Source organism: Urocitellus parryii, chromosome 3 (assembly GCF_045843805.1).
Source record: "Urocitellus parryii isolate mUroPar1 chromosome 3, mUroPar1.hap1, whole genome shotgun sequence".
NCBI classification, from domain to species: Eukaryota; Metazoa; Chordata; class Mammalia; order Rodentia; family Sciuridae; genus Urocitellus; species Urocitellus parryii.
The window spans coordinates 178,902,092-178,927,358 of NC_135533.1; the positions used below are offsets into that span (position 1 = coordinate 178,902,092).

Sequence of the window (25,267 nt, forward strand, 5' to 3'; positions counted from 1 at the left end):
AAGGAAAACAGTTCACCAGTGTTTAGTTTTATATTGAGGTGCTCAGGTTGGAATAAAGTGGTATAAAAAGCAAGTACTGGTTTTTCTCTTTTTTGGCATAAAATGGTGAACATATGTAAATTATATTATGTAACCTAAAATCTACTTTTATATTTACTACTTTCTTAAAATTATTTACATGGTATTGATGTATCATCCTAACATCTGCTTCATAAACGAATTGCCTTGTGGCATTATATTTTGGTTCTCTGGATAATTAGAACTTTATATTTTATGGTAGCAAGTGATATTCACTTCCACTGAGAAATATTACCATAACTGTAATGTTGTCTCTGGATCCAGCCTCTAAAGCAGCATTTACAAGTTTATGGCTAATATACTCAGCTGCACCTTCATAGAAATTTTTAGTGCCTAATTTTTTTATACTTGTTTGCTCATCATCTACACTTTCAATTTCATTCTCATGACTAGTTGTTGTTGGTGAAGATAATTCTTCATTTTTCGGGTCATCAAAACTATAGTCAGACGAGTTTTTTGAATTTGTGGTTGACACATATTCTTCAGATTCAGATTCACACTGAAACAATATGTGGATATCACTTTCAAATTCATTATTACTTTTGTCACTGTTTGGAAGAAGTGGAGGCCCTGTAGATGGTAGAGCTTCTAACTGTGTGATTGAGGTGTATGTTTCTTTATACATATGAAACATTGTTATTACCATTGCAGTGACTTCCTTTTTATCCAAAACTTCCCAGAGTCCATTAGTAGCTAAGATAAGGAATTGACATAAGTCATCCATAGGAATAGAAATAGTTTGAGGTGCTGGGATAATGGATTTTTTCAGTTTGAGATTTCCATGAAATCCAAGTCCTCTTGTGGTTTTTATTTGCCCTTCTAGGAGCCCATACGGTTCATTTGAACTGATTACTGCTCCAGTCTGAAGTACTCTTCTTCTTTCTTTGATGTTTCGAGTAGTATGTTCTTTGGTTAGGCAAAAACCTTTCCCATTTCTGCATAAGACTGCTTGTACATTACCTAAAAGATAATTTAAAAATACAAAAAATTTTGTCCTACAGATTTAATAACCAGTTGTGTCAAAGTATACTGATAGCTTTACTAATTCTGTGATTTCAATGCTAAACAGAAAGCAGGCCATGTAAAAATATTTTTTAAAACATGTATACTGAATGATTTATGATAAGTTAGGTTTCAAACTGAGAAACAAGTTTTACTTTTTAAAATTCTGGGTTTGGTATTAAAATAACTAAAACCACCAATAATTAAAAATAATTCCTAAATCAAAGGTTTTTTTATGAAACAGCTTCCAAATATTATTTATTTTAGAGTCGAGTTGAACTTTTTAATAATCAACATATATTTCATGCAACCGGGTTTTATTTTTAAAATGTTTAAATAAATGCTTCTTTAATTAAAAACACCTTTGATTTTTTTTTTTTTTAAGAATAGAGTCTGACAGTTGTGTAACTGGTTGAAGTTAAAATCTGAATGTACAGTGGCATTCTAACTTTTTCATACCACTATTAATTTCAGTCTTAGTTCCTTCAATGTGTGCAAAAAATATGTATCATTAATGTATTAAATGGATAACAGGCACCCACAACATTGAAATTAAACCCTTCATTTGAAAACTGAAATGTTATAAAGTTTGATGGTAGTTTGTTCATACTTCAAATGAATTCATGTGTATGCTTCATTGCAATCTTTAAAGTCTAAACATGCTCTAAACAGATTAAAGGATGATAATATTACTAAAACTGTAGTTTTTTTAAAAGTCAGTTTTGTTTCTTAGAAAAAAATATTGAGTTCTTAGGGATGTAATTGTTCTTGGTACAGAGTCATGATTTATAAAAAATTGTTCTGAGATGGGGTTAGTCATATTTGAATATTATATCCTTAGAATTCAAATTTCCTAGATTAGGATGCCAAATTTACTTTAGATAGAATATTCTGATTTTTAAATACAATGCTACACCTAGGATCAGAATTTTGTCACTTACAGAGGTTCATTTCTAAACACTCTTCTGTGGTGCTTGATTAAACCCAGGGCCTCAACTCATGCTAGGCAAGTTTTCTAGCACTGAGTAACATATTCAACCCTCTTAAATTTTATTTTGAGGCTGGGACTCACTAAGTTGCCCAGGTTGACCTTGGATTTTCAATTCTCCTGCTTCAGCCTCCTATATAGCTGGGATAAAAGTAGTGCACCATGAGCTTGACTTAAGCCATCCATTTTATTTAGGTAAAAGAATTTAGGCTTAGAAGATCTGGAAATGCAGTAAGAGTGCTTTGCATAGCATGTGTGAGGCCATGGGTACTGAAGGAAAAAAAAAAAAAGAAACTGGTTCATGCAAGTGATGGGACAGAAAGCATAACTTGATGGAGTATTAGTGTAGGGTATACATTAATAACATTGGCCCATTTACATAATGTGAAATGTTGATATCTGTGTGTGTGGATTGGGACCAAAAGGTGATATAGCTGTGCATGCACACCTGTAATCCCAGCAGCTTGCTTGGGAGGCTGAGGCAAGGAAGATTGTATTTCAAGCCAGTCTCAGAAATTTAGCGCTAGGCCATAAGCAACACTGTGAGACTCTGTCTCTAAATAAAACAACAAAGGGCTGGGGATGTGGCTCAGTGGGGTTAAGCACCCCTGGTTTCAATCCCTGATACCAAAAAAATGAGAATTTTTTTTTTTAAAGAGAATTTTTTAATACTTATTTTTTAGTTTTCGGCGGACACAACATCTTTGTATGTGGTGCTGAGGATTGAACCCGGGCTGCACGCATGCCAGGCGAGCGCGCTACCGCTTGAGCCACATCCCCAGCCCGAGAATTTTTTTAAAAGATTATATATATACACACACACACACATATAAAATATATTTTGGAAACATGAGAGGTATGTAAATGATAGTTCTAAAAATAGGCTTCTCATTTCTGTATAGTTTGGTTATTAACGTTTTGTTTTTGTATTTGTCTTTAATGCTGATCATTCTAGTTATGTTTTGCACAAGGTAAATTGGTAAAATAATTCTTAACTTTTGGTAAGTTGTAAATTATTAGTGTTAATCAGCAAAGCATCATGGAAATAGTACTCAACATACTGGTTGATTAAATAGAACATTAGGATGTATGATTCAGTACCTCTTTGACGTTAGAAAAAAAATATGTGTTTAATGTGAATAGTGCTATGAAAATGGGACAGAATCTGACAGAATCTGGTTCAAAATAGTCAAGATCATTCACTTCCTAAGTGTTCACTTGCATGTGGCAAGCCAAAGTTCATTCAGTAAAAAGAAAAAAACACATTTCCCTGCCATTTGACTTGACTTGAAAAGAATTCAGTACAGCCACGTGCAGTGGCAGATGCCTTAAATAATCCCAGCTCCTAGGAGGCTGAGACAGGAGGATTGCAAGCTTTTTTGTTGTTTTTGGTACCAGGGATTGAACTCAGGGGCACTGAGCCACATCCCCAGCCCTATTTTTTTTTTTTTTAATAATTTATTTAGAGACAGGGTCTCACTGAGTTGCCTAGCTCCTCGCTTTTGCTGAGGCTGACTTTGAACTCACAATCCTCCTACCTCAGCCTTCCCAGCCTGCTGGGATTACAGGCGTGTGCAATCTTGCCTGGCCAACGATTTCGAGTTTAAGCCAGTCTAGGCGATTTAGCAAGACCCTGTCTTGAAACAAAAAGGATTGGGGATGTAGCTCAGAGGTAGAGCGCCCCTGGGTTCAGTCCCCAGCACCATGAAAACAATACAATTTTAGTATGAATATGAACTTAAAATGGTAATATGGTCAATAACTTTTGATTGAACCCAGGGACACTTACAAATAAACCACATCCTCAGCCCTTTTATTTTTTGAGACAGGGTCTTACTAAGTTGTCAGTGCTGGTCTCATGTTTGGCGAACCTTCTGCCACTACCCCCAACTGATAAACAGCTAATTTGGTTTTGGTTTTGTCTCTGAGAGTTTGATAAATTTTAGCCTTATGCACTGTCTGCTCTCTCAGTGATTCATGTCTGTAATCCCAGTGACTTGAGAAACTGAGGCAGAAGGAGTTTGGGGCTTGCCTGCCTCAGCAATTTAGCAAAACCCTAAGCAATTTAGTGAGACCCTGTCTCAAAAAAAAAAAAAAAAAGTGAAGGTGCAGCTTATTGGTAAAGCACCTGTGGGTTCAATCCCTACTACAAAAAAATAAAATAAAAAAAGGAAGAAATGTTCCTGTACCATCTGATTAGGTAAAATATGAATGCCTAACCAAGTGGTGAACTGTGTGATTAAAAACTACTACACAAGTTCTATTTTTTTTGTGGAGAAGGAAACAGTAAGGGTTGAACCCAGGACCTCACACATCATAGGCAAGCACTCTACTGTTATATCCCCAACCTGTTTTACTTTGAGATAAGGTCAGAGTGGCCTTGAACTCCTACCACATTCTCCCAATTAGTTTAGGAGTACAGGCTTGTGCCACCTCACTCAGCCATTGCACAAAAAATTTTAATCTGAGCTTAAAGAGTTCAAATTCCTAATGTAAAGTTTCTAGCTTTTGAGAATTGGAGATACTGTGCTTTTCAGTATATGTGGCCAGAACAAAAATATAACCGTCACTGGAAAAAAAACAACATATTTGGGGACAATAATTTGGGGTTAAAAAGAGCTGCTTTGTGAGGCTGGGGATATAGCTCAGTTGGTAGGGTGCTTTCCTTGTATGTGCAAGGTCCTGGGTTCAATCCTCAGCACCAAAAAAAAAAAAAAAAGTTAAAAGAACTGCTTTGTGGGCTGGGTTTGTGGCTCGGTGGTGGAGCACTTGCCTTTGATCCTCAGCACCACATAAAAATAAATAAAATCAAGATATTGTGTCCATCTACAACTAAAAAAAAATTGAAAAGAGCTGCTTTGTGATGATGTCTTTTTAAGGTAAAATGTATAGTCAAATTTTTTTTTGTTTGTTTGTTTTTGTAGTGGTGATGGCAGTACTGGGGATTGAACCCAGGGGCACTCTTCCACTAAACTACATCCTCAGCCCTTTTTATTTCTTTATTTTAAAACAGTCTTACTAATTTGCCCATATTCATTCCAGACTTAATCTTGCTACCTCTGCCTCAATTGGATAACAAGCATATGCCACAATGGGGGGCTTCAGAGTGTTTCTTATGCAGAAGGCAATAATGTAACTGCTTTCTAAAATCACTGGGTTATCTCCAACTTTTGTAAGGAAAAAAGGAGTCTAGTATATTCCAGGGTGAGCTCTGGAGATGAAAACAACAATGTCTAAAATGAAAAACACACAAGATGTGATTAATGGCAGATTGGATTAGACGTTACTGAAGAAAAAGTTAGTGAAATTGAAAATATAGCAATAGAAATTACAAAACAAAGCATAGAGAGAAAAAAGTTTCAAAATCAAAGAGCATTAATGATCCAGGGACAATTTCAAGTAGCCTCAAGTACAAAATTTGTGTGCTTTAGGGAGAGAAATGAGGAGAAAATAATTGGCATACATCATAAATTGCTTAAAATCAAAGAAAATCTTTAAACCAGCCACAAGGGGGAAACCATATTATGTACAGAGGAACACAGAAAGTGGTGACAGCAATGCAAGCAAGAAGACAGTGAAGTAATATTTTTAACATACTGAAAGGAAAAATCTGTCAACCTGGAGTTATGTCCATGTACAACTTAAAAAAAGTTAAAAACAATATACCAAATGAATATTTCTTTTAAAAGCAGAGGTACAAATAAAGTCTCCTCATCCCAAAACCCATATTACTCGTATACATATCATTTTAATTGAAAAATATGTAAAAGATAATTGAATGTTTAACAGGAAAAGTGATAGAGAATATGTACTACATATATATATAAATCTAGGAGGGAATAAACAAAAAAGTGTACTATAATAAGAATTTTATTCTATCTACAAAGTGCTATAATATCACTTAAATGTAGACTGGAGAAATTGAAGATGTATAATACAAGGGCTGGGTTGTAACTCAGTGGTAGAGCACTTGCCTAGCACACCTGAGGCACTGGGTTTGATCCTCAGCACCACATAAAAATAAATGAAGATATTGTGTCCATGTACAACTTTTAAAAAGTTAAAAACAATATTGGAAGATGTATAATACGCAAAACTATTAAGTGTCAGAGTTATAGCTGGCTGTAGAGTGGCGCATGCCTGTAATCCCAGCAATTTAGTGAGACCCTGTCTGAAAATAAAGAATATGGTGGCACACACCTATAACCCCATCGACTGTGGGTTATAGACGGAGATGGAGACAGGATCACAAGTTCAATACCAAATTTGACAACGAGGTGAGACCCTGTCTCAAAAGAAAAAAAACAAAATGGACTGGGATGTAGCTCAGTGGTAAGGCGCCGCCCTGTCCAATCCCCACTGCAAGAATGGATGGATGGATGGAAGGACTGTCAGACTGGGGATGTAGGGCACCCCAGCACACACACACAAAAAATACAGCTAATAATATGTCAAAGGAGATTTAATACAATAATAAACTAATTCTAAAGAAGCCAGTAAGCGAAGTGCTGAGGCACATACCTATAATTGCAAGATAGAAGGTAGCCTGGCCAATTTGAGGAAGCTCTGTCTCAAGAACAGGATAAAAAGGACTGCGGATGTAGATTATTGGTACACTGTGCCTAGTACGTGCAGAACCCTGGGTTCCATCCCCAGTTCATCCAAAAAAAAAAAAAAAAAGGGATTAAAGACCAGATGGAACATATTTTACCATACTAACAATCATATTGAATATAAATAGAATAAACACCCAATTAAAAGGAAGAGACACAGCCTCAGCAACAGCGAGGCGCTAAGCATCTCAGTGAGACCCTGTCTCTAAATAAAATAGGGCTGGGGATGTGGCTCAGTGGTCGAGTGCCCGAGTTCAATCCCCAGTACAAAAAAAAAAAAAAAAAAAAGACCTATTGAACAAGCAAACATTAGCATTCCTAAACATATATCTAATAGTTCCTCAAAATTCTGAAAGCAAAATCAACAATTATAGTCAGTTTCAGTTGAACTCTCTTAATAATGGATAGACTGTGAAGTCAATGCATAAAATAAAATCAGTAAGAACACTGAGGACTTGAAAAATAATGCCAAGGACTTGGCCTAATTGATATTTAAAAATCAATCACAGGAGGTACACACAAAACATTTAACAAGATAGACTATACTCTGAGTCATAAAACAAGTCTCAATAAATTAAAAATGTAAATCATAATGTATATTCTGTGACTATGATTGTAATTAAATGAGTTTTTAGGAAAATAGAATTTTCTAACAGGCCAGGCAAGGTGGTTCACACCTGTAATCCCAGTAGTTGGGGAGGTGAGGCAGGAAGATATCAAGTAGAAAGCCAGCCCCATCAACTTAAAAAAGAGGCCCTATCTCAAAAAATAAAAAAGCCTGGGGATGTACTCAGTGGTAAATTGCCCGAGTTCTTGGTTAAATCCATAATACCAACAACAACAACAAAAGTGAAATCAAACACCAGAACAAAAAGCAGGCAGAAATCACATAGCAGAAACAGATACAAAGATACTGAACACTAGAATTAGCAGACAAAAAATATTAAGTGAATGTGTAATAAGTTTAAGAATAAGACCAATTTAAAAATATATGGAAGGAGTTAGGGTTGTGGCTCAGAGATAAAGCGCTTGCCTAGCATGCGTGAGACACTGGGTTTGATCCTTGGCACCACATAAATATAAAGGTATTGTGTCCACCTACAACTAATCATTAAATGTTAATTTTTTAAAAAAAATTTTTGGAAGTGTGGTGGCTCACCCTGTAATCCCAAAAACTCAGGAGGCTGAGCCAGGAGAATTGTGACTTCAAAAAGCCAGCCTCAACAACTTGATGAGGCCCTAAGCAATTTAAGAAGAACCTATCTCTAAATAAAATAATTTTTGAAAGGGACTGAGGATGTGGCTCAGGGATAAATGCCCCTGCGTTCAATCCCTGTTACAAAAAAAATTATTTATATATATGTATATTTGTATACGTATACACACACACACACACACACACACACACACACATATATATATATATATGAAGAGAGAGAGGGGGGCTGGGCGTGTGGGGCACACCTGTAGTCTCAGCTACTTGGGAATCTACAGAAGGATCACTTGAGCTCAGGTCTAGACAATTTAGTAATCCTATCTCAGAAAGAAGAATAAAAAATTTATACATATGAAAGAAACGAGTAATCATAACAATAACCGAGGTTATTGAAGAAAAAAAGAACCGAAAACAAAAAACAGTAAAAAAAATCAACTAAAATATTAGGAAAATGGAAGTGCTTGAATTTATGAATAGAGAGAAATTTTGTTCAAACTACCACACAAAACCAGAAAAATTAGTTGAGCTCAGTAATGTCTCAGAAATGACATTAGTGATAGATTTTTTTTTTTTTTTTTTTTTTTTTTGCGGTGCTGGGGATAGAACCCAGGGCCTTGTGCATGCAAGGCAAGCACTCTACCAGCTGAGCTATATCCCCAGCCCCCTGACATTAGTGATAGAGAAAGACATTCTAATATAAGCTTAATTATAGCTTCAGAATGGAAAAAATGGAACAGAGGCAAAATTTGAAAAGATAGCATTAGATGTCAATTCACAAAGACAAGAAGCCAAAATATCCCACATTTACAATTTTTAAAAAATCTACTTATAAATAATCTTAGTGAAATTAGGCCCCATCAAAGACCAAAATATATTTAAAGCAGGAAAAAAAAAAAAACCCGATTACCTTCAATAGACGGCTTTTTATCAGCAACAATAGAAAACAGAAAGGGGGAATAATTTCTTTGAAATGCTAAGAGAAAACAACCTGCCAAACTAGAATTTTTACTCAACAAAAATATCTTTCAGGAAAAAGAAACAGGCTGGGGTTATGGCTCAGTGGTAGAGCGTTCGCCTCGCACGTGTGAGACCCTGGGTTCGATCCTCAGTACCACATAAAAATAAATAAAGAAAATAAAGATATTGTGCCTATGTATAAATAAACAAATATTTTTAAAAAAGAATAACAAAAACCTTAAAAAAAAAAAAAGAATATCACACAAAGTCTGTATTTGGGGGAGGGGGCATGGGGCAGGAAAGATGGTGGAATGAGACAGACATCATTACTCTAGGTACATATATGATTTCACAAATGGTGTGACTGTATATCATGTACAACCCGAGAATTGAAATGTTTTGCTCCATCTGTGTACAATGAATTACAATGCATTCTGCTGTCATGTATAACTAAGTAGAAAAACAACAACAAAAGTCTATATTTGCCACCAATGAACCCTAATAGAAATTCTAGTGGATATATTTCAGACAGAAGAGAAAACATTACAGATGAAAAAAGAAAGTTTGAGAACAATACTAAAAATTTGGAAAAATAATTAGATTTAAAAAAATGCATAAGCCAATAATAATGTCTTGTGGTTGTTGTATTTTGTTGTTTTCTTTAGTACCAGGGATTGAACTCAAAGGCACTTAACTACTGAACCACCCCCAGTCCTTTTTTGTGTTTTATTTAGAGACAGGGCTCTCAATGAGTTGCTTAGTGCCTGGCTAAGTTGCTGAAGCTGGCTTTGAATTCCTGATCCTCCCACCTCAGCCTCCCAAGCTGCTGGGATTACACCGTGTGCATCACACTGTGTCAGACTGTTTTTTGTTTTTGTGGTGGTTTTTTTTTTTTTTTTTTTTTTTTTTATTTTGTTTTTGGTGCTGGGCATCAGATCAAATCTAGGTCCTGGCACATGCCACACAAGAACTCTATCACTGAACTTTATCTCTACCATGCTGTAAGGATTTTCTTATGAAATTAAAATATACAGCAAAATACAGGTAAGGAGGGAGTGAATAGAATTAAAGTGTTCCGGGGTAATAAACAAATATTACAAAAATTCAAAAGATTTGAATAGCATTTTTGTGGATATTCAAATGGCTAATAAGCACTTGATACCCAATTATCATCAGGGAAATGGAAACTATAGTGCTTGAAATAAAGTTAAAGTGGTCATTAGCCAGCACAGTGATGCACACCTGCAATTCCAGGAACTAGGGAAGCTAAAGCAGAAGGTTTCCAAGTTTGAGGCCAGCCTGGGCAATGTAGCAAGACCCTGTCTCAAAAAATAAAAAAAAAAATAAATAAAATGAAAAGAGCTGGGAATGTGTTTCAATGGGAGAGAACCCATGGGCTCAATTCCCAGAATTGCAAAATTTTAAAAAAAAAATTAAAAATGATCAATACTGGTATATGATGAGTCAAGGTTGCATCTGTGACAAAAGGTGAAAAGGGCACCCAAATCTTTTTGAAAAAAAATTAATGTAGTGGATCAGGCAGGGTAAACACGTAAAAATCTTTTTAGCAAAAGCAATGAGAAAGAATGCTGGAAAAGATCATGGAAATCAACTTTCTAGAAATTAACCTACATCTTGCAAAAATCTGAAATATATTTTCCAAGAGAAACAACTATACAGGTTGTGAGAACAATGGGATTTTTAGCCTTTAAACTTGACCTGCTTCAAACGGCTCTTGGCTCACGTTCCGCAGTGGTATTAAAAAGCAACCACCTCATAATGATGGTTGCTGTGAAACTGAACAACCTAGCTCTCTGCAGAAGATAGGATAACTTTGGACTTCCCTTTAAAACAAAATCCCCAAAGAATTGTCACTATTTGAACTGACTTGAAACTCTGAAAAAAAAAAAAAAAAAAAAAAGCTCCATTGTGAGATCTTGTCATTATTTGACCTGACTCAGCATTTACTCTGTGCAAACAACTCTATTCCCAAGGTGTTTGTCAAAAACAAACAGCAGCAATTATTTAAAATCACAGCTGCCTGAAAGCATTTGGCAGTGAAAGCATTTAGACTTAAGAGGAGGCTTACTTTAAAAATTGCCAGAACTACTGGGCTCATGGTGCACCTCTGTAACCCCAGTTACTCAGAAGTCAGAGTCAGGAGGATCACAAGCTCAAGACCAGCCTCAGTAACTGAGCAAGCCATGGTTTTATAAAGCGCAATGCATTTCTGAGAAAATAGAACATGCACATATTCAGCCTTTACACATGCACAGGACCTGAATTCTCATGACTGACTGACCTTGAGGCTTCACCCACCCAAAGAGGAAGTGAAAGCTAATACAAAGTCTTAAAGTGCCTGCCATTTTATTAAAGATAGACCCAACAAAACACAGACCCTCTCAGTCCCAACAATGATGCAAGATGTATTGGTTCAAGGGAGGCATTGAAGGGAATCTCAGCCTAAATATTAGCTGACTCCTAAGCTGACCAAGCACCGCCATTATGGCTACACACAAGCATGGAGATTTGACAGTTCAGGGAAGTCACTTAAGAGCAGCACGCAACTACAAACCCCCGGAGGGGAGAACAATCTGTTTCTTAAAATATCCAATTTTAAAAAAACAAAAATTATAAGACAAACAAAAGTATAGCTCATTCAAAGGCGGGGAAATGAGATAATAAGAATGGAGGAAGCCCAAACATTGGATTTTATCAGCTAAAGAGCTAAAGGAAGGTATGGCTACAAAAGGAAAGCATGATGGTCCACCAAATAGAGAATATCAATAAAAAGAGGGGCTGGGGTGACAGAGCACTTGCCTAGCATGTACCATGCCCTGGGTTTAATCCCCAGAACCAGAAAATATATTGATATAGATTTAGATATCTATATATCTATAGATGGATGGATAAAATCCTTAACCTAGATACATAGATGAAAAACTCCTTCACAAAATACTAGCAAACCACTCCAACAATATGTAAAAAATTATAGGCCTTGATTAAGCAGAATTTATTCTAGGAAGACAAGAAGGCCCACACCTGTAATCCCAGCTACTCAGGAGGCTGAGACAGGAAGATCTCAAATTCAAGGCCAGCCTCAACAATGTAGAGAGATCCTATCTCAAAATAAAAAACAAAAAAGGAGGGAGGATGTAGTTCTGATAGAGTGCCCTGAGTGTTTAATCCACCATATCATCATCATCAAAAAAATATATATATTTGAATAGCATTTTTGTGGATATTCAAATGGCTAATAAGCACTTGATACCCAATATCATCAGGGAAATGGAAATCTAAATTACAATGAGATGTCACCTTATGCCCAATAAGATATCTAAAATCAGAGTGACAGACAACTGTAATCCCATTTACTGGGGAGACTGAGACAGGAACATCTCAAATTCAAAGCCAGCCTGGGCAATTTATCCAGACCCTGCCTTAAAAGAAAACTTGAAAGGGCTGGGGAGGTTGTTCAGTGGTAGAATACTTGCCTGGCATGTGTGAAGCACTTGGTTCAATCCTCAGAACTGGGGGTGGAGATGGGGGGAGATGTAAAATTCGTGGAGTTTTTGATGCTAGGAAAAAGTTTAATTGTGATATACATACACACAAACATATACATATATATTTAGTTAGGTTAGTGTTTTAATCCTTTGAGGATTAAAAGGAAATAAAAATCATCAAGAGAAATTATAAAATGCAATAAAAATGGGAATGATAAGAAAAAAATTAAAGAATGTTATTTTAGAATTTTTTACACATGCACAAATTCAACATTTATTCAACGGTTTCATCATTATACTCACATTTTTTTAATATTTATTTTTTAGTTGTGGTTGGACACAATACCTTTATTTCACTTATTTATTTTTTTTAATGTGGCACTGAGGATCAAACCCGGGGTCCCACATGTGCGAGGCGAGCGCTGTACCACTGAGCCACAACCCCAGCCCTACACTCATGTTTTATTATAAGGTAAAAATATATTTTTTAAATTCTAGAGCTGTACACAAACCTAATTTTTTAAAGGAATTTTATATTTTATGAATTTCAAACAAGATAACAAATTTCCTTGCTCTAATTATATCTGTTTCTTGTTTCTTTCTTTGGGCTTTTTTTGTTCTGTTTTGTTTTTTGACAGAGGTTCTTCCTGTATTTCTGAGACTGGCCTCAATTTTGTGATCCTTCCTTACCTCAGCCTCATGAGTCACTGGAATTACAATGTGCACCTCTACATCTGGCTAATTATTTTACAAAATACAAAATGTACCTGGATATGGTGGTACATGCCTATGAGCCTAGTAACACAGGCGGATGAAGCAGAAGGATTGCAAATTTGAGCCCCCCCACCCCACGCCCCGCCGGCTTCACCAAATTAGCCAGACCTGTCTCAAAGTAAAAAAAAAAAAAAAAATTAAATGTGCAAGGCTCTGGGTTCAATCCCCAGCACTGCAATGAAAAAGTTACTTAGGGCCTTGCTAGGTTTCTGGGGCTGGCCTCAAAGTTGCGATCCTCTTGCCTCAGCCTCCCACATCACTGAGATTACAGGCATACACCACCATGCCCAGCTACATTTTAATAGACAGACATAATGTGAAAAAAAAATGCATTCTGCAATACAGTCATGATTTTTGCCACAAAAGTGCTCCTGTAAGAAAGCATTCTAGATACTTTTCAGTCATTTTGAAAACTAAATTTCTGTGAAGATAAAAACAGACATGGTGGCACACACCATTACTCCCAACCACTGTGGAGGCAGAGGCAGGATCGCAAGTTCAAGACCTGATTTGGCAACTTAGTGAGACCCTGTCTCAAAGTAAAAAATAAAACGGACTGGGGATGTAACTTAGTAAGCTTAGTGGCAAAGCACCTCTGGGTTTAATCCCTAGTACCAAAAAAAAAAAAAAAAGCAGGCTGTCTAAATGAAATAATTTAACAGAATTACCTGAAAATTAAATGCAAACAAATATTTGACCTGACCAAATAGAAAAGAGTCTAGAAATAATGAATCATGGTATACAAGACATTTAAAATTATGTCTAGTTATTGAATATTGAATATTTCATCATTTCTCATTTAATTTATAAGAATCCTGTGTCAAATGATATTTTCTAATAGATGTCAAAATTCACAAAATACGGGGTCAGTTCCTAGGTTGGCCTGAAATCTGAAAAACATCAATCCTTGAAGTAGGCCTGCTCTAAAGTTGTTTGGAACCTCAATGTAGACACAAAAATGACAAAGACTCTGAGGCACTTAGCACTGCACTTGGTTTCTTGATATTGGTTAATCTGGAGTCCTCCAAATTTGGGGCTGTGAAGTAGAGCTGTGTTAGAAATAGCTAACTGTCACGGGCCTTGGCCTTGCAATGGATTTTGTAACTATGTGGCCCTTGAAATGCCGTGTCTGCCCCAAAACCATGCACTGGGGCCCAGCCTAGTGATCTCTGAGGCAAACTCCTTGAGAGGTAGAGCATGACATCATGAAAGGATTTCCAGGTCTAGTCCTCATTACCTCTGAAACCTGGAACAAATCATCTGACCTTTCTGAGTTTCCATTTCTCATCTGAAATACTGAGTTAGTGACACCAAGATATAATTAGATATTTGTATTTTTGTAAGACTAAATGAGAAAAAAATTACTCTGTATCCAGTATTCAGTAAGCAGACACTAACACAAATTATAATTTTTTTGTACGGAAAGGGCCATGGAACACTATTATCAAAGCAATTCATGAAACTCAGGTTAATTTTTCTAAGACTCTTTATCTCTGGATTTTCCATTTTGGCAAACTCCTAAGCTAAGATTTTAAGAACTAAAGGTCAGAGGGGCACAGGGGCACACACCTGTGATCTCAACAGTAATTGAAGGCTAAGAGCAGGAGGATCACAATTCAAGGTCAGTCTCATTTAGTAAAGATTCTGTCTCAAGATAAAAAGCATCAAAATTCCTCTGGGTTCAAATCCCCTGTACCGATAAATAAATAAATAAAAACTTTAAAGGTCAGAAGAATTACTTCCTAAACATAAATATCAAAGAATGCAAGCTGGATACATATAGGTACATGCCTATAATCCCAGTCACTTGGGACTTCTAAGACAGGAGCATGACAAGTTCAAGGCCAGAGTCAGCAACTTATTGAGAACTTCAGTAATTTAGGGAGACTCTGTCTCAAAAAAAAAAAAAAAAAAAAACCCATAAAAGGTTTGGAAATATATCTCAGTAGTAAAACACTGCTGAGTTTAATCCCCAGTATCGGAAAAGAGAGAGAGAGAGAGAGAGAGAGAGAGAGAGAGAGAGAGAGAATGCACACATGCACACACATAGAATTGCAGCATGAACTGTTAATCTTTCTGAGATTAAACTAGTGTTCCCTGGCCCCTGAGCATGAGGAGGGTCTATTAATTTTTGTATTAATTATCAGAATAATTGACCATTTTGAGCAACCACACTAAGAATAATTAAACAACTTTCTATTGTTATGAACAAAGTAAATGTGTACAGTGTTTTTTTGTTTGTTTGGATCTAAGTTGTTATGGTTTGGATCTGGAAGTTTCCCCCAGAAGCTCACAGGCAATGCAACAATGTTTAGAACCTTTAAAAAAAAAACAAACAAACAATGTTTAGAAGTGAAATTATTGGATTATGAGGGCTTTCTCTTGGAAAAATATTTACAACTAGTTTTCTGGGGTTATTCTTTTTTTATTTTTATTTTTATTTTTTTGAATTGGGGATTGAACAGGGGTGTTTTACCACTGAGTACATCTCCAGCACTTTTTCTTTTTGGATACGGAGAATTGAACTCAGGGGCACTCAACCTCTGAGCCATATCCCCAGCCCTATTTTGTATTTTATTTAGAGAGAGGGGTCTCACTGAGTTGCTTAACACCTCAAAGTTGCTGAGGCTGGCTTTGAACTCGCGATCCTCTTGTCTCAGCCTCCCAGACTGCTGGGATTACAGGCGTGCACCACCGTGCCCAGCATCCCTAGCACTTTTTATTTTTATTTTTTGAATTTGAGATGGGAAATCATGGCATTTGCAGGTAAATGGATGGCATTGGAGAAGTTAATGCTAAGTGAAGTCAGCCAATTCCCCCCCCAAAAAAAAATGCCAAATGTTTTCTCTGATATAAGGGGGGTGACTCATAGTGGGGTAGGGAGGGAGAGCATGGGAGGATTAGATTAATTCTAGATAGGGAAGAAGGGTGGGAGGGAAAGGAAGGGGGAAGGGGATTAGCAAGGATGGTGGAATGTGATGGTCATCATTATACAAAGTACATGTATGAAGACTTGAATTGGGTGTCAATACACCTTATATACAAACAGAGATATGAAAAATTGTGGTATATATGTGTATTAAGAATTGTAATGCAAAAAAAGTACATGCATAATGGCATAAATTGATGTGAACATACTTTATATAGAGAGATATGAAAAATTGTGCTTTATATGTGTAATAGGGATTGTAATGCATTCCACTGTTGTCGTGTATTTAAAAAAAAAAATAACAAAATCAATTTAAAAAATTTGAGATGGGATCTAACCAGGTTGCTTAGGGCCACACTAAGTTGCTGAGGCTGGCCTCAAACTTGGGATCCTCCTCCCTCAGACTTCCAAGTCACTAGGATTATAGGCATTTACCACCACACCCAGCTTGGTTATTATTTCTTAAAATGATCAGTGTGATTCTAGGCATAATAAGTAACTAAATAATAATATTAATATTCTGGGAGCATGAATTTTACTGCCGGGAATCAAAAATGTTAAGGTTTTATCTATTGCTATAAGATATACATACCAGCATTTGCAATGTGTAATACTCCTGAAATTATTTGTGGCATCATCTGGGAAGGGTTGTTCTTTGATAATCCATCCCAGTTATTGGTTCCTTTCCAATTCTTATTAACATGAGGATTTTTAATGCTGCCTTCCAATATACAAGTAACTGCAGAACAGCCACTCCATCGGACCCTGGAAACTTCATTCCTTCCAAGACGTAAAAGCCTATCCATTCTCCAAAACGCTTTTGCAAATGCTTTGTGTGTGTCCTCGTACTCATACTTCAATGCTCTTGGCTTTTTGTATATGGAGGAGAAGAGGTCTTCTATTGCCGTGTATTCTTCTCTAAACACAGTGTGGAAGGAATTGATGATTTCTTGCTGTTCAGTCGTCATTTGGTAGGAAGGATCAAATTTGGAAAGTTGATGGAGAAGTAAAATCGGGAGCTCTGCTGATGCCAAGTCTGCTGCTGCGGCACCATGGTGTCCGTCAAACAAACCAAAAAAACACACATTGGGTTTATTGCCAAAATTATTCATGACAGTGAATTTATCATTCATGTCTACTTTCCATGCAGCATTTCTGTCTCCGCAGATGGCTACACCTTTAATTAATAGGTGAGGTATATGTGGAGAAGACACGGAACTCCCATCAATGTAATCAATAATCTTATAGTATAATGGGATTTGTCTTTTCTCAAGTAGTTCAAAAGCATTATTAATGTTCTGAAGGATTTTTTCATTGAACTCAAAAGATGACAATAGTTGGGAAATTATAAATTGTCTCTGAGCATCCAGGACTGAAAATGGGGGGTTCCTACCACCCATCCATGGGAAATCCAATGTAGCCAGAACTGCATGTTGCTTCTTGTGGAAGAAAATGCCAGTCGTGACAATTTCCTGCTTGCATAAGGAACAGGGGAATGTGATCTCTCGTTTAGCTTCCTGAAGCTCTTCGCTCTGTTTTCTAGATTTCAAAAGTTTGGCTTTCTTAAATTGCTTTTTTCTGCGTGGGACGGAAACATTATCCGATTCAAATGTCGATGTTTTTTCATTCCATTTTCTTGTTTTCCAAAACACTCTGCAAACAAGAAGAAATATATATACAATCTAGGAAAATGCAGTGAAATTCTTGAAACTCTTCAAGCCAGTTGTAGTGAAGCATGCCTGTCCTCCCCGCTACTGGGGAGGCTGAGGCAGGAAGATGGCAAATATGCAGGTCAGTATGGACAGCGTAGTAAGACTCTCTTGCAAAAAAAAGAAAAGGAGAAGAGTTCCTGAGTTCTATCCTCAGTACTGAAAAACTAAAACAAAAACAAAAACCTAACCAAAATCAAGTAGACTAATAAAAGGAATGATAGTAAAAATGGATTTAAAAAAAAAAAAAAACTACAGTGAAGAGGTATGAGTTGAGGGCAGGAAAGAAAACAGGTGATTTGGAAAACTTAGGCGAAGGATCACAAGTTTGAAGTCAGCTTCAGCAAAGGAGTGAGACTCTCAGCAAATTAGTGAGAACTTGTCTCAAAGAAAAAAAAAAATTAAAAGTTCTGGGGACATAGTTCAGCAGTAAAGTACCTCTCTAGTACCAAAAAGGGAAAGAGTGGATCTGCTGGATCATACATATACTCAGGACTGAACCCAGAGGTTGCTTAAGCCCTAAGCCATATCCCCCACCATTTTTATTTTTTACAGGGTCTCAGATGGTTGCTTACAGCCTCGCTAAATGGCTGAGGCTGGGTTCGAACCTATGATCTCCCTGCCTCAACCTCCGGAGCCGCTGGGATTATAGGTGTGCACCACCATGACCGGCAACACCCTTTCTTATACTCCTTCCCATCAGAATATCTAAAACAGTGCTCAGCACATGGGCCATTTTTATTCATTTTATAGACAACTTCTAGGGCCTCAGATCTTTCCAAGTACCTGTGGAAAATTAAAAAAAAAAACTGAAAACAATAACAAAGGTTTAGGTTATGAAATAATTTAAACTCTGAAAAAAATAAACAACGATTTTAAATGTTTATGAAATGTGACTTTTGAAAACTAGTTCATCTTCAATTAATATGTAAAGTGTCTTTGCTACAGGTATATTTAACATTTGTATTCTATATGAGATTTGGGGGTGTCTACCACACTAATACCTAGATCCTCTAAGAACATCCAGGTAAACCAGGTATGGTGATGCACACCTATAATCCCAGCTACTCAGGAGGCTAAGGAAGGAAGATTATACATTCGAGACCAGTCTAAGCAATTTAGCAAGAACTTTTCTCAAAATGGTATTATTAAAAAAGGGTTGGGGATGAAGCTCCGTGCCTACCATGTCTTGGGTTTTATCCACAGAATCAGACCCCCCCAAAAAAAGAATGAATAAATAAATAAATGTCTCTACAATGCTTCCAAATTAGCAAGACTTCTTAGCTTTGCTTCAACAACAAATTTTGGGGAATTTCAATGAAATGAAGTTTTTATTTTTGTTTTGTGGTACTAGGGATTGAACCTAGGGACACTCTAACACTGAGCTATATTTCCAGTCCTTTTTATTCCTGTTGAGATAGGGTCTGGCTAAATTGCATGTGCCACTGAACCTGGAGAACTTGTTTGTTTTTTTTTTAAAGAGAGAGAGAGAGAGAGAGAGAGAGAGAGAGAGAGAGAGAGAGAGAGAGAGAGAGAGAGAGAGGAGAATTTTAATATTTATTTTTTAGTTCTCGGCGGACACAACATCTTTGTTGGTATGTGGTGCTGAGGATCGAACCCGGGCCGCACACATGCCAGGCGAGCGCGCTACCGCTTGAGCCACATCCCCAGCCCCAGAGAAAATGTTTTTCAACTACCCAAAAAGTAGCTGGTTGTGGTCTCCATGCCTATAATCATAGGTACTACAGAGTCTGAGGTAGAGGATCCCAAATTGGAAAACAACCTGGGCAACTTAATGAGATTCTGTCTCAAAATAAATGCTATGGATGCAGCTCACTGATAGAGTATCCCTAGTTCAATTCCCAGTACAAATAAATAAATTAATTAATTAATTAACTCCAAGAGTAGAGAGAAGAATAAAATAAACCCCTCTATGACCATCACCTGCTTTAACTATTATCAACAATTTTTTATTCTTGTTTTATCTGTGTCACCATCCACTTTACTTATTTATCTAGTGATATGAGGAATTAATCCTAGGAACATTTGGTCTCTGAGCTACATACCCAGAATTTTTTTTTGTGTGTGTGTGTACCTGGGATTGAACCCAGGGGCGCTTAACCACTATACCACCACACCCTATTTTAAAGCCAATGTTCATATCATATTACATATTAATTTTTAAATCAATGCCATCTATATATATTATATATATTATATATATAGTTTTTTTTTAACTAGGAATCGAATCTAGGGACACTTAAGCATTGAGTCACATCCCCAGACTGTTATATTTTTGATTTTGAGACTCACTAAATTGCTTTGGATTTGCAATCCTCCAGCCTCAGCCTCCTGAGCTGCTGGGATTACAGGTGTGAGCAACCTTGCTTAGCTAATGTCATCCATATTTCAGTCTCTTCAACAAATTTGATTAGCATCCAATTACTTCAATCAGCTACTATGGAAGGTGCTAAGATTCCCAAATGAATAAGGCTTTCGTCCTTCCTTTGAGACTAGGGGAAAAGATCACAGTGCTTCCATGTGCTAATCCAGGTCATTAATAAGAGTCTTAAACAAGTCACATGCAGTGGAGGTCAGAGCCCTATTTTTGCTCCCAACCACGGACTCTTCTACCTGGGAATAGCATTATAAACCCGGAAAAAGTGACCTAAAAAAATTCAGTTAAACTGAGTACGGTGGCATATGCCAGTAATTCCAGGAAGCTGAGGCAAAAAGTGAGAGTTCAAAGTCAGCCCCAGCAACTTAGTGAGACCCTGTCTTTTTTTTTTTTTTTTTTTTTGGTACTGGGGATTGAACTCAGGGCACTTGACAACTGAGTCACATCTGCAGCCCCCCCTTTTTTTTTTTTGTATTTTATTTAGAAACAGGGTCTCACTGAGTTGCTTATCACCTTTCTTTTTGCTGAGGCTGGCTTTGAACTTGCCATCCTCCTGCCTCAGCCTCCAGAGCTGCTAGGATTCCAGGCATGTGCCACCATGCTGGCTGACCCTGTCTTAAAAAGAGCTATGAGGGGCTGGGATTGTGGCTTTGTGGTAAAGCGCTCACCTTAGCACTACATAAAAATAAATAAATAAAGATATTTTTAAAAAGGGAGGCTGGAGAAGACAGCTCAGTGGTTAAGCAACCCTGGGTTCGAACTTGGCACTTAAAAAAAAAAAAAAAAAGGAAGGAAAAAAGAATGTACTCACAGTCATTTTGTGCATATGTTCAATTTCAATTTCCAAGTGTTAAGGGTAGCCATATTTATTACACTTGAAGTCAGCTAGATTATAGACTGCATTAGTACTACAGAGTATTTCGTTTTGTTTTCTCAAAATTAGCTGGAGAAATAAAATGGCCTACAAATCTAGATATGATTATAAAGTTAAGAAAAACTGAGGATGCACTTAGGACTTTTCAAAAGAGAGAGAGAGAGAGAGGAAAGAGAGAGACACCCTTTGGTGTTGCAACTACTGTGATCCCAGCAGCTCCACAGACCCAGGCAGGAGGTCAGTCTCAACAATTAGGAAGACCCTGTCTCAAAATAAAAAAAGGCTGGGGGGCTGGGGATGTGGCTCACAAGGTAGCGCACTTACCTGGCATGCATGGGGCACTGGGTTCGATACTCAGTACGACATAAAAATAAAATAAAGATGTTGTGTTCTCCGAAAACTAAAAAAAAAAATATATATATATTAAAAAATTCTCTCTCAAAAAAAAAAGAAAGGCTGGGGCTATATCTCAGTGGTGAAGCATCCCTCAGTTCAATCCCCAGTACCAAAAAGTAAGAAAGAAAGAGATATCAGCAAGGAGTTCAAGGCAAATCTAAAGGAATTACTAGTTATCGGACAAAAGGAGAAAGAAGACCCGGAAAATAAATGGGCAGGCACACAGAGAAGTAGGGAGAACAGTTCTATCACTTTCTTTTAAGCTTTTTTGACCAAAAATGTATATCAGATTTGTGATTGCTATTTCTTGGTAATTCCTGGAAAGAATGACATTTTTACAAGTTATAAATGACATTTGGGACAATGCACAAAGCACCATAATATTGATTTGCTTGGTAATTACTCTTGGATGTCAGAACTTCCTTTTTCTTTTCTTTTTTTTTTGGGGGGGGGGTGTGGGAGCAGGTGGAAGATACCAGGGATTGAACTCAAGGGCACTCCACCACTGAGTCACATCCCCAGGCCTATTTTGTATTTTATTTAGAGACAAGGTCTCACTGAGTTGCTAAGGGCCTCGCTTTTGCTGAGGCTGGCTTTGAACTTGCCATCCTCCTGCCTCAGCCTCATGAGCCAGTGGGATTATAGGCGTGTCCCACTACACTTGGCTCCAACTTCCTTTTTCTATATGTAGGGGACAACTTTGGCACAGCCCTCACAAACGTGAAGCCATTCATAAAACCTAATTTGTCACTCCATGTTCGTTCATTCACTCAGACATTCAAGACACAGGTTGAGTGGCCCTTATCTGAAATATTTGAGACCAGAGGATGTTCTGGGTTTTGAATTTTTTCAGATTTTGTATGTTTTTCTGTACATAATGAAATATCCTGGAGATGAGACCCAAATCTAAATTAAAAACTCATTTGTGTTTCATACACACCTTATACATGTAGCCCAAAGGTAATTTTATATACAATAATTTTGTGCATGAAACAGTTTCATGGTGTTGAATTTTCTGTATCATCATGGTGCTCAGAAAGCTTTGGATTTTGGAGTATTTCAGATTTCAGAATTTTGGATTTAGGGATACACAACCTGTAATAAATTAATTATAAATATAGCTGGTCAATTAAAATAAGAATATTTTGGGCTGGGGATGTGGCTCAAGGGGTAGCACGCTTGCCTGGCATGCGTTCGGCCCGGGTTCGATCCTCAGCACCACATACAAACAAAGATGTTGTGTCCGCCGAAAAAACTAAAAAAATAAATATTAAAATTCTCTCTCTCTCTAAAAAAAAAATAATAAAAAATGAGAATATTTTTAAATATTAAAATAAATATGCAGGTGCAGTGGCACATACCTGTAATCCTAGCAACTGGGAAGCCAGATATGAGGGTCACAAGTTTGAAGTTACTCTCAGCTACTCACTGAGGCCCTAAACATCTTAGTGAGACTAGTGAGACCCTGTCTTAAAAAGGGCTGGGGATATAGCTCAGTGACAAAGTGCCTCTAGGTTAAATCCCTAGTACAAATAAAATAAAATAAAAAGGTGACCGATTAAGAGCATAGAGTAGAGCTATGTGTAATAACACATATCTATAATCCTAGTAACTCAGGAGGCTGAGGCAGGAGGATTGCAAGTTTGAGACTAGGCTTGGCAATTTGACAAGATCCTGTCTCAAAATAAAAAAAATCAAAAGGGCTGGGGATGTGGCTCAGTGGTTAAGGGCCCCAAGGTTCAATCCCTGGTACCAAAAAAAAAAAAAAAAAAAAAAAGAAGAAGAAGAAGAAAGAAAAAAAATACTGTGCATGTAATTATTCATTAACTACATTTGTTATCCAACAACAAAAAAAATTAAATACCTTAACGCACTATTAATTTCCGTATCCTGATCCATTTTTATTTCTATTTGCCTGTGGAATTGTTCTCTCTTTGCCCTTATTTTCCCCCGCTTTGTGGAGCCTCTGTTTCTTCAACTTGAATAGTGATGGAGGTGATGGAGATAAAACTGGTGGCGAGTCCTGAGGCAGAGGTAGTGAAGATGGTGGTACCGTCCATGGAGGAGGCTTTCCTGACCTGATGTGAGAGCTTCCAGTGTGGAATGTTTACTGCATCACTGGAACCTCAGTCACAGCTCACTTTGTGATTCAGAAGGACGGTGAAGCAATAGATCACAAATTATACTTACAAACTTGCCTTTGGAATTTCTAAAGGAAGGAGCATTCATTAAATGTACTGTCTCATGCTAGGCATAGTGGTGCACACTGTATCCCAGCAACTTGGGAGGCTGAGGCAGGAAGATCGCCGGCTGGAAGCCAGCTTCAGCAACTTAGTGAGGCTCTAAGCAACTAAGCAAGACCCTGTCTCAAAATCAAATATATATATATATAAAGCAAAAAAGGCTGGGATGTGGCTCAGTGATTAGGTGCCCCTGAGTTCAATCCCTGATACCAAATTAAATAAATAAATAAATAAATAAAAGAAAAAGAAAAAAGAAAAGGAGGACTAGGGATATAGCTCAGTTGGTAGAGTGCTTACCTCACATGCACAAGGCCCTGTGTTCAATCCCTAGCTCCACAAAAATTAAAAAAAAAAAAAAATTAAAAAAAAAAAAGGAGCTTGCTACCATGCTATCACTTCCTCCAGAATCTTCTATCATCACCTGTGTTAGCTGGAAATTATGTTTCCCAGGAATCCCTCTTTCTCTGTGGTTCCAGGTTAGAATCCTTCAAGGAAAGAATCCATATGAGATTTTGGGGGACATCATATCTGAATGCTGTCATCGTCCTATGCATTTACTCATAGATACAGTAGTGTCTGGCAGGTTTCAGCTTGTCCTCTGCTCCCCATTACCCTGCCTCTGGCTTTTCCTCCAAACTGCAGATGTTGCTAATCAACAGCAGCCCAGGCCTATCAGCCAGCAACTGCCTGTGGACCCACAGAGGCAAACTCTTCCTCTAGATTTCACCGTTAGCCACTCCTTCCTGGTCCTAGCAGAAGCTAGACACCCCTGGCTTTTCAGCCTGACTGGGTTAAGGAGTTCTCTGATCCTCCAAGCCTTCTTTCCAGATATTCAATAGCCCGGTTTTCCCCACCAAACGTATATGATCTGATTTTAAAAATAAATCCTTTATTCCATGACCCCTAGAGTTCTGCGGTGCGGATGGAACCCTAGCTGATACAGGCACCACCCCCACCCTGCCCCCGCCCAATTCTTCCTCTCAGGATATACACAGTCACCAAACCTGTCAGACCTCTCTCTGTAACATCCCTCTACTCATCCATTCTCACCATCCCAGGCACTAAAATAGCCTTCTCAGATTGCTACGCTGCCTTCCACTTCTCTGCCCACCTCCAGTCTGGTTCCCCTCTCTAGAGCAATGGGAAGTGATCCCCTAAGGCCCATTACTGGCCTCCTCTTCTTTTTGTATAAAAGTGGTGTTTGACAAAGCTCTGCCTCTTTTGGCTTCTGCTAGCTTCTCCAGCTTCTTGGCTTCAATGTTCCCTCCATCCATGCCCATGTGTAGTCATTAGACAAATCTTGGCCAGTTTGATAGGATATGGCATTGGGCTGTTTTAAACTCTTCTTATTCACTGAGGTTTGAGTCCCCCCAGATATTCAGTTTCTGCATATTTATTTCTAGCAACTGCCTCATCCCGAGGCCACAGTATGCATGGGAAGGACTTGAGACCTCTCCTTCATGCTGGTGCTGAGACTTGAAGGCTTTAGCTCCTAGGGTGGGTCAGGTGACTCAAAGGCCAGTTGCAGTCCTCATATCTCACCTCCACATGCAGCTCCCGGGCCAGATGGTGATTGGAGTAGAA

General features: G+C 37.6%; 1 protein-coding gene across 1 annotated transcript; it reads right to left on the bottom strand.

The window, feature by feature from the left end:
• Positions 1–167: 167 nt before the first annotated feature.
• Positions 168–24,963, bottom strand: Pp2d1 (protein phosphatase 2C like domain containing 1). The gene is made up of 4 exons (XM_077796475.1): positions 24,852–24,963; positions 20,407–20,440; positions 16,656–17,716; positions 168–1,038 (listed from the first exon to the last, which is right to left on the bottom strand). The coding sequence occupies exons 1-4, from the start codon at positions 24,961–24,963 to the stop codon at positions 272–274; spliced, it is 1,974 nt and encodes a 657-aa protein (XP_077652601.1). The 3' UTR covers positions 168–271.
• Positions 24,964–25,267: the final 304 nt, after the last annotated feature.

What these genes read in the sequence shown, in the direction of transcription:
- Pp2d1 (XM_077796475.1), bottom strand. Translation starts at nt 24,963, where the DNA reads ATGGGCATGGATGGAGGGAACATTGAAGCCAAGAAGCTGGAGAAGCTA. An exon ending in ACAAAAAGAAGAGGAGGCCA is followed by an intron (nt 20,441 to 24,851) that starts GTAATGGGCCTT and finishes GAATTTTTTTAG; the next exon opens with GTCACTTTTTCCGGGTTTAT. An exon ending in GTTTATAATGCTATTCCCAG is followed by an intron (nt 17,717 to 20,406) that starts GTAGAAGAGTCC and finishes TCTTGTTTGCAG; the next exon opens with AGTGTTTTGGAAAACAAGAA.